This window comes from Styela clava, chromosome 14, assembly GCF_964204865.1.
Source record: "Styela clava chromosome 14, kaStyClav1.hap1.2, whole genome shotgun sequence".
In the NCBI taxonomy this organism is placed as follows: domain Eukaryota; kingdom Metazoa; phylum Chordata; class Ascidiacea; order Stolidobranchia; family Styelidae; genus Styela; species Styela clava.
In genome coordinates this window covers 787,636-798,008 of record NC_135263.1, presented here as the reverse complement: position 1 = coordinate 798,008, position 10,373 = coordinate 787,636, and the positions used below count along the sequence as shown (strand labels likewise).

At 38.4% G+C, this 10,373-nt stretch overlaps 1 protein-coding gene across 1 annotated transcript; it reads left to right on the top strand.

The window, feature by feature from the left end:
• Positions 1-6,889: 6,889 nt before the first annotated feature.
• On the top strand, positions 6,890-9,789 carry LOC120340857 (uncharacterized). The gene is made up of 2 exons (XM_039409242.2): positions 6,890-7,510; positions 8,471-9,789. Exons 1-2 carry the CDS (start codon positions 7,000-7,002, stop codon positions 8,632-8,634), a joined length of 675 nt encoding a protein of 224 aa, XP_039265176.2. The 5' UTR covers positions 6,890-6,999; the 3' UTR covers positions 8,635-9,789.
• Positions 9,790-10,373: the final 584 nt, after the last annotated feature.

Sequence of the window (10,373 nt, the reverse complement as noted above, 5' to 3'; positions counted from 1 at the left end):
CATATCAGCATTTGCAGGGGTGGCCCAAAAAAGTAGAACACGGATCATTTGAGAAATATTTTAAAATTACCGGTATTTATTTGTTACTTTTATACTATTTAGCTGTATAATTAGAGTGAGTACTTCGAAATACTGTTACAAGCCATACAAGCAAAGTAAGGTAATGCTGTAAAATTGTATGTAAGAATCGTATGTTTACTGAATATCGCGCGACCTAAACTAGGCTAGTCAGTTACTCGTATTCATTTTTAACCCTGTACTGCGTAATGGCGGTTTAGAATGCTAGTGTACAATTTCATCAGTGTTCAGCTTTTACAGTGTGCCGCTATTTGACTTTGTATGATTGCGCAAGTTAGTGTAGTATGTTGTAATTTCTGAGTTAGTTTTATTTCGTATTACGACATTATTGGTAATATTAGGTTGAAGTAGACGTATCTTGCCATTCATCCAAATCACAAGTCAAGTTTTAGCTGTTAGGTAGGATTGTAAAGATAGTTTTATTTTGTAGCTGCCTTATAATCAGACCTGTATTCCAATAAACCTCTACTGAGGAGGCCTTTCTAATGGTGATCATATCCATACCTATTCCAAACCCATTTTCTAGATGGCAACCCAGTAGCTCTCTACTACGGAGTATACATTCTAGCGCGAAAGCGGTAATAGCAGAGTGTATCTGATATTTATACCCTAAATGTATCTACTAGAGTAGCGGTTCCCAAAATTTTTGTACGTGCGGCGCCGAATTATCTGGGAATAAACTCACGGCGCACTTACACGAAACAAATTAAAGACTTTCTGAAGTATGCGCACCAAGATGGCGCACAACCTGAACTCAGGTTGTGTACCAGGTTAGGGTTCAGGTTATGCGACATCTTGGTGCGCATACTTCAGGAGTACCCAAATAAATGCTTTTTATGAAACCGAATTTTGTGATTAGTAATATGTACCTCGTACCTTTTAAAGTTTGAATTCCACATGACTTTGGTGCATTCAAAATCATCGAAACTCATGACTTGCCTTGCGCACCAACGACAAGGAAAATCTCATGGCGTTTTGCCATTATACGAGGTGACTTTCATTGTCTCGTTTTATCTGTCCCTAAAGTGTTCTGTATTCACGCCTCCATACAAGAGATTTAAAAAACCATTAGCAGAAATGGGAAATACTATTACTTTCTGTCTCACAAAATTTCTTTGTAAACTTGTTGGCATCATATTGCATTCTGAGGAAATTACGGTAGTTGCTGTTTCAGCAAAACTGTAGTAAGCGCTTTGGCCTGACATATTGTCGGTACTCGGCATCATATTTCATACACGCATGCATCCTGTTAAACGGAGGTAAATAAAAGTAAAAAAAACGTAAATAAAAACTAGAGCACCGGTTTCCAAAATTTTTGTACGTGCGGCGCCGAATTATCTGGGAATAAACTCATGGCGCACTTAAACGGAAAATGTTGGTTTTAAATAAAACTCAATTTTTTTGCGTTACTAAGTGATTCAAGAGTCTTGCTGCACACTAACACAAAATATGTGTACTTTTAAAGTTTGTAAACATGTAGGCCCAAGGAATAATAGCAGAAGGCCAATTCTTCTTCTTCGTCTCTGCCTGATTTTAATTTGAAATACTAAAAAATCACTCGTGTTCGCTAAAAACTCGGTTTAGCAGATACATAAATTGCAGAAAGAAGTGTAATCTCTTTTGTTACGTGACAATATTCAATCATATTTTTAGTTAATGTTTAACACAATTCTGTTAATTTTCGCGGCGTACTTAGCAATTCGACGCGGCGCACGAGTGAAGACCGCTGTACGAGAGAGCAAAAACCGTAATGATTGAAGTTTATACAATAATTGTAATAATTGTTTCGCGCATTATCGTACTGCTTACAAGCGTAAAATTGGGGTTCAGCGTGTATTTTTCTCTTATATTCAGTGGCGCGAGGTGACTTTCATTCTCTCGTTTTATACGAAACTAAATTATTCTGCATATGCGCCTTCACATGAGAGATTTAGAAATCCATGCGCAGAAATTTTTTTATGTGTTCATTTTTTATTTTTTGGTTACCATATAGTTAATCTAAAGCTCTCTCTTTTTTCTAATTTTATTAATGCTTATGTTTGTGTGTGTGTGTGAGTGTGAATGACTTGATTTAGTAGTTTTAGGTGAGTGAACACGTACCACTTCCATAATATATTCTGTACGTTTTAAACCTTATCCAAGGTTTTGTTTACTCTCCTGATTTCATAATCAGTTTTTATTTATTTGTTTTTTCAACCGTTTTATCGCCCCTCTGCTGATTATGGAATCGAAATAAACTTATCTTATCTAAATGGGAAATACTATTACTTCCTGCCTCATTAAAACTCTTTGGCTTATTGTTGGCATCATATTGCATTCAGAGGAAATTACTAGTAAGTCCTGTTTTAGCAAAACTGTAATAAGCGCTTTGGACTGTCATATTGTCGGCACTCTGCATCATATTTCATGCACGCATCCATCCTATTAGACCAACGGTGCACAACCTGCGGCCGTCGTGAAAAAATAATGCGGCCGTCCACATACAAAATCCTATAAAAAATAAAAGTTCAAAATATAGGATTTGGCGGCTATGCTGGAGTTTATTGAAACAAAACAGAGGCACTGCAAAAAAAGTCAGACGACTCGATGCGTCACAATCTGGATCGTGTATTTGCTGTAGGGGATTTCACTTCACGGTTCAGATTGATCACGCGTTTCGGCAACCCACATGCAAGACTAAGGGAGTCATTAAATTGCTACAATGCTTTGTAAACTTTTATAGAATAAATTCATGAAAATATTTGACATTTTATTATACTTTTGGGGACAAGAAATGGGGGCGACCGCCCCTCCCCCTCCCCGACTTTCGATTTTTTTCAAAATTGTGCAACCATTATGCAACTTGCTACAATATATCTGCTCAAGAAAATGTCCACCAATAAGAAAAATCCGTATAAAATGCGAATATTATACTTCCAAGTAGTCCTACATACTTCATAATTGGGCAGACTGCACCTCGCATGGGCCAAATACGCGGTTATGACGTCATAAAAGCAAAAAATCCACGCGCATTCGGCGCGCTCATGTACCCCCTGGAGGCCGTATTGAATACAAATAAATGCAATGTGGCCGCCAATAGCAAAAAGTTTGTGCACCCCAGTATTAGACGGAGGGTTGCAGTTCAGTCAAGTATATATTTTTCCAGGCAGTGAAAATCAATCGTTCACAAATTACAAATGATAAACGCACAGTTTATGTAAGGAACCGAATTCCTCCGCGTGGAGGGGTTTTATTATTCCCGAGGAGAAAATCCTATTTTTTTGGTGTAGTATTAGACTATTAGTATTACTGTTTACTTATTTAGTTTAATTTAGAATCTACTCAAACTGCGCAAATGCCAGAGTTTGAGCTGCGCGCATGACAAGCTAACGTTCCTTAAATAGCGCATGATTACCACCAGGTAAATTCATATCGATGATAAATAAAGCACAACCGTTATAAAGCAACGGTTGAAAAGCACAACACACAATGAAGCAGAACGCACAATAACAACACGCAATAAAGCACATTTAACCTCCCATTAAAGATAATATATAAAGCAAATACAATCAACCTGAGTTATCAACATGAGTTTACCTGGTGGCAATCATGCATTGTTCCATTACAGATTTGAAAACAAAAACAAACGGGTTTTATGCATGCTAATGTAGGAATAAAGGGATAAAAATAGGCAATGGGGGAATATATGGGATAGGGTTGAAAACCAATGAGATTTACAATAAGAAATTATTATTCGGGTGACAAGTTTATATTTCGCGGCGTATTCGAAATTATCTAACACTGTCTGTTCGTCATTCACTGGCCTGCGGCGTTCATAAAACTATAGGTCTCATTCGGCAGAAGCCTCGGCGCAAGAAGCCGCAAAAATGTCTATTTTTGATTAACAACAATGTTATTGTGGATTAATTATATATATATTATTAAGGTTAATATTTCGCGGCGTATTTAAAATTATCTACATGATTTATTAATAAAACTATAAGTCGCATTTGGCTGTTAATTGGCGTCCGGCGGATAAACAACAGCGAGAGTGTAATAATATCTGCTAGACTGGCGGTCTGTTGTGTGAGTCCCGGAAGAGTACTTTACGTGACCTATACATCGTCTTTACGGCTTTCATTCCGAACACGCGACTATTTGCGAAAAGCACCAAGAATTTGACTCTGCTGCAGTGGAATTTGACTCTGCTGCAGTTGTGAAGCTTGGTTAGTTCAGCCAGTTAAGTAAAAAGTTTTTTTTGTCCTCCACCGGTGCGAATAAGATTGCCCTCAATCGTCTCGGATTCCTTCATAAACTAGATGCCTATTGCACCAATATCTATTATAAATACATGTCGTTATTATTATTATTATTCAATGGTACTGATAACTGGCTTAGTTTTGTGCACCAGGACTATGATATAACGCTGGGTGTTCAAATGCTTCAACTCGTTACGAGGACGTATTCTATAACAAAAGATATAATTTAATCGCTTAATAACTTTATTTCCCCAGCGCAGAGATTTTTCTCGCTGTCCGTCACGCAAATTGAATTGTAAAGAAGAGCGCTGAGCAATGATCAAATAATTAGGTTAAATATCAGGTTACGATTCAGACAGCATTAATTTACGAGTCTTGCGTATAGGATAAAACTCGCAGAGTAGTGTGAGAGTAGAGTAGTGTGAGTTATACCTGAAAATAGCTCAGACCTGTAGACGTACGTTTCAGTGTTAAACACATTGGATTTAACTCTCCAATCAATACTTATCCCGCTTAGGCTTAAGACTTTGTTTTAGGCCAGCGTTTCTTGAACTTTTTTTTGTCGCGGAACGCTTTTTGGTCGCCTCACGAAACACCGAGAAATAAGGATGATAAAAAAAATTATGTAATAGATTTACTTTTCCCGTCAACTTGACCTTGTTTCAAGGCTAGGCAGACTCGCCTGATAAATTCTGTATTATTGACTTTTTAATATTTATTTTATCACAGTTTGTCCGTTAGTAAGATATATATCCATGCTTTATGCCCCGAAATTCCTTTTTTATGATACATGTAAATTTTATGATAGCGTATTTGCTTTTCATTTTTTATGCATAGCAATATAGATTGTAAACGCGATGAAATGTTCGTTGTAAATATCGCGTGTTTTAAGCCAGAAATCATTATGTGGCATGGTAATGGATATATGATCCCAATCATCATTTATATGGCTTCCATTGTAGAGGGCTGTCAACTGGTTTGATTTTTAGGTTAGGGCAAGATCTGCACTCAATACATCTTTGTCAAGACTCTCGGCCGATCGTTATAGCATGGAAAATCCCTTGAATTTTTGTGTCAAAAATGTAGAGTTAAATTCGTTCAAGCACGTGTTGTTTTCACGTTCCGACGTGTCCGTCAAGTGTTTCTTTTGTCGATTATTACTAAATTCTTTCAGGGTGTTACTATGGTGTGTCTACCGTTACATGTGCGTGTCCACCATACACTCAGAAGTGTGTGTAACCAATATGGAGGTAACTAATCTTGTTCGCCTACTTCTACATCAAGCTGTGTAAATGTAAAGGAACTGAAACCTATGGACAGGGGGTATATTCACTTGGCTAACACAGACAGTCCTCGAACTCGTAATAGAACTAAAATAAGGAAAATCGGAATAAAATTATGGCCTAACCCTAACCTGGTACACATGGTGCAGAAGTACCGACAACTTAATGGCAAGAAACCTCACGCTGTAGTAGTACCACTTACTGTTTTGAATGTGTTTATGTTAGTAGTTATCGTTACTTCGAGTCGGAGAGGACAGGTAGATATGATGTTGTACGATCACTCGAACACTTGAGCGAGAGAAAATATGTCATCGAAAATAATCATATAGAAAATGATTTGGAACAACGACCTTGTTTCAGGGAAATAGTACTAGTAAAAAAATGGCGGAGATAAATAAAGCACAATCATTATCGTATCATAGATAATGTGCTTTCCATATCACGCCCTGGTGAAGATTTTCCGAATAGAAATTCGAAACGCCGGCAAATTACATCGTTTTGCTATGTACAGGTTGTGCGTCATTTATCTTCGACTTGAATATACCTGGTGGAAATCATGCGCTACAAGTAACAATGGGTTGTGAAAAGCACAGTATCTATCCTTATGTTTGAGGGAATGTATCAAAAAGTTAGCAACCACTCTGGTAGTGAATCTGTATGCACCGACTTGTAAGCAAGAATCAAAACGACTATTTGGTGTTTTTTAATACAAAGCATTGTAGTTGAACACCCTAGGCCAGCTCGAATGGCTGTATCGTTACAGTATCAGATTTGCATGCATACGTTGCCAACTGATATTTACTTCCTTCCGTATCATCATATTGTTTTAAGTGCCAATGTAGAATGCGTGGTAGTATTTCTTTATGACTCCGCGCGTGTCGAAACTGCGCTTCCTAACTGTATGCTTCCAGGTCTCTAAAACGGCAACGATAAAACAATATAAAGATAGCGATAATACAGCAGAATAACTTAACTCAGTTTGAGGCAGAAGCTTGCTGTTGCAGTTCAGATGCGCGACACGAGAGATCCCCAGGTCGAGTGTCAATCTAGAAAAAAAAAAATCGAAACCTCACCAACGGTTGACTCTACCCGGATCTAGGTGGCGCTATAGGAAGATATCGGGCAAGGAAAGGGGGACCCGGGGCGCCCTGTGTCACGTAATTCTTGCTGTACGAAACCAAAGTGGGAACTCTCACTACTCACTAGCAGTAAAGAAAACTCGTCTCTGAGCAAAGTTGGCAAATATCCATTGAACCCTGTTTTTTTGGAGTATTCATCAAATTCAACTTCTTACTTACAGAATATTAAATCTAAATGTAATTTATAGGATTAAGTAGTTGTTCGGGTAAGTAGTTAGTAGTTGATGCTCGCTTCCATATGCATTTGTATTCCTCTCAATAATGGCGGGTACATTTTCTGGGAATGAAGGAACTCCTTGGGCCGATCCCGAAGAAAAAAACGTTTTAGAAAATTTAAAAAGATTACATCCAAATCGGAATGACAGGGCTATAATAGAAAAAGTATACGGACAATTATTGGATATAAAATCAGGGACGAACAGTGTGCTGGACGAGATTTTTGATGGATTTATTTATTGCTGGATTATTATAGAAAGTGCGTTCAGAGCTTCGGACAAATATAAATTCCGCGTGAAGATAATATGGACGGGTCGGGAAACTAAACAGGAAGTCCAAAGGTTATATGAAATTCCCGCTCAATATCAGAATCTTATTATTAACGGACGAGCCGTCTCGGATGAACAGACCCTCGAAGCGTTTGATTTTCAACCGACGGGGCAAATCGTTTATGTCTTTCTCACCAAGAAGAAAGTAAATTATGCGGAATCGAATATCAGAATAAGTGATGTTATATCCCCGAGAGAGAATGTTGATATGGCGGATGGAGCCGTTGGTAAGTGATTCTTATTTATTGTGCCGTATTTCTTATTTTTTGCACTGAAAAGTCTCCATACCTGACATGAGCAAACTGCGGCCCGCAGGCAAAAACCGGTTCGTTGGGTAATTCAAGCTGACCCATCTGATACTGCCATAACCAAACTAAAACCTAATTTTGATGTTTTAGCTAAAAAGTATCTCATGGAATTGGTTGAGATTGCGATTTTGGCGGGAGGCTTATTATTTTCCACTTTTGCTTTTCTAACACTGTAAATATTGTTCCTAAAATGTAACTTTTTATGTCGCAATCACATGAGCCGCAAGGCTAGGCCGGTTCTGACCATGGGCCAAATGTTTTTCCCACCCCTGTACTAGACGAGCTGCCACAAATATGCAGATATCCATGTCTTTATCAACACTCTGAACAAGGATCAAGACAAGCAACATACTTATTTTAAATTATTATGTAAGGAGGTGGTATGACTAAGACTCTTGGCAAGGTAGAGGGATACTCAAACAAAGGCCATATACAAGAAGTCACGGCTATATCTAGACATTTGTTTGTGAAGTTTCTGCTATTTTTCTGTATGAAGCTCTCTGAATTCATTACATCCTGAGTGAACTGTTCGGCAATATGGCGCATCGTGCTGTAAGCGTTAGTAAACACGCTCGTCACTGTACCTCTGATTACCCTGTTTGGATTCACAGGTTCGAGTCCTATGCGGGGATAGTTATGTGCGACAAGATTGCTGTACTCCTCGTCGTCGTATGGTGGTTCACGTAATCCTATGCTGATCTGATTGACAAGTTCTTTGGATCTGAGATGCGTAACGGCGCCAATATCGTTACCTCCAATTTTAAATAAAACTATTATAAATTCAAGAATTAATTATTTCGAGTATATCAAATTTAGACTGTATTAGGAATGTTTTTATCAAATATCTATATCCACTCACTTTTCCAATTACAATCCCAGGCGGCAATCCTAGAGAAACAGTTCCAGCGAGAGTATATGACCCCATGGATGCAGATACTGACGGTAGCAGTGATAATACTGCGGACACACCTTCTACCAGCTCATCAGGATCAAGCAAACGACGGGGAGGGAAAAAACGAAGCCAGAGAAATAGGAGGCGCTGAATAATTTCTATTCGCCAGTGAGACGCTGGTTGTTCTAAATTGAAGGAAACAAAAAAAAATAAATGTGTTTGCGATCAGTAGCAGAAGCGTTAATAATATAGACTTATAATTGAAACTTCGATAGAGATTCACAGTCTCCTTGTATTCACTGAAGGGGAGAGGAAAGTCGATGAAACAAAATGGAAGAAATGATGAGTTTGTGATCAGTAGGAAGCAGAAAAAAATTAAAATAATAATCGAATTTGATTGAATATAATGGTTTTTATTACATTTCTCCACGAGCAACTTACCCTCTAAGCTGGCCGAGAATCCCCGCGCAGTACTTTCATTCTGCCGCGCACTGCAAAGGTAATAAAATGTTGTGTTCTTTTCTATTCCGCGCAGACCTTTTTTTTGGAGCTCACATGGCCTTCTATTCCGCGCAACTAAGCAAGCTCTTAGAGGGAACGTTGTCCACGATTAGAGGAAAGCCGTTGAGGCAAAATTGCTTTTCTGTCTGACTACTTCAGCCACTTATTGGGGATGCATATAGCTGTGTGCTATGGATTCAAAAAAGATACGAAAATATCGATTAACGTCTGAATTGAACTAATAACTGAAATTTTGACTGGTATTTACGGTTTCCTCATATTTATCCAAGAGAGAGACGGAATCCTATAAGACGGCTTGATCACATGATGAGCCAATGTCTTCCTCAGTTCATGTAAATTGTATACGTATATAATTAACCAATGTACTTATCCCAATGATTGAGTTGTGTGTTTCGTTGCATATTTACTTTTAATTTAATTTTTTCATATCCACGCATAAGAACAAAAAATTTTTGTATGAGTAACTGTGAACTTTATCGGGCGCTCCAGAAGTGTGTGTAACAATATGGAGGTAACTAATTTTGTTCGCCTACTTTACATCAAATTGTGCAAAGGGACTGAAACCTATGGGCAGGGGGATATTCAGTTGGCTAACACAGACAGTCCCCGAACTCGTAATAGAACTAAAATAAGGAAAATCGGAATAAAATTATGCCCTAACCTTAATCCGGTACGCACACCTCGGGAGTACCCTTTATCGAGCTGAGGGGATAATATGCTTTCAATTTTTACTTAATTGTTGTTGCTACTGTAAAAATAAAAAACACATTTCTGCACTACTGCACCAATTTAGCAATTTTCCGTATTCAAGGTTGGGGGTTTGGTGGAGTATATCACCTATTATAGTCTATTACATGGCTTACGTGCTTTATAGCCCTCTTGGTCGGTTATTCAATGATATGTGTTGCCATGTTACCCCAGACTGTCGTGTCTGGAGTCGTCTTTTCCCGTTAACTAGAATGATATCGGGTCGATTAGATGCGTATGAAAGTCCGACTTTTGTTAGTATTTTATGTTTGACTTCTTTTTCAGTATGATTTAATGTCAGACTAACTCCCTCATAAGTGGAGCTGCATGTGGTGCCCGGAGTCGCTTCCTTAACTAGAGTGACACCGGGATATCGGGTCGCTTAAATGTGTCTTAAAGTCCAGCTGTTGTTAGTATCTTATGTTTGACTTCGTTCTCAGTAGGATTAATGTAAGAATCACTCCCTCATAAGCGACGCTGTATGATAACCACCAGTGGCGTAGCCAGCCCAAAATTTTGGGGGGGGCCAAATTTGAAAATTTTAGAAATTATATTGGGTTTAAAACACCGTTCTTCAAGCGCCCGTTCTTCAAGCGCAGAACAACAACAGTTGGTCACCAA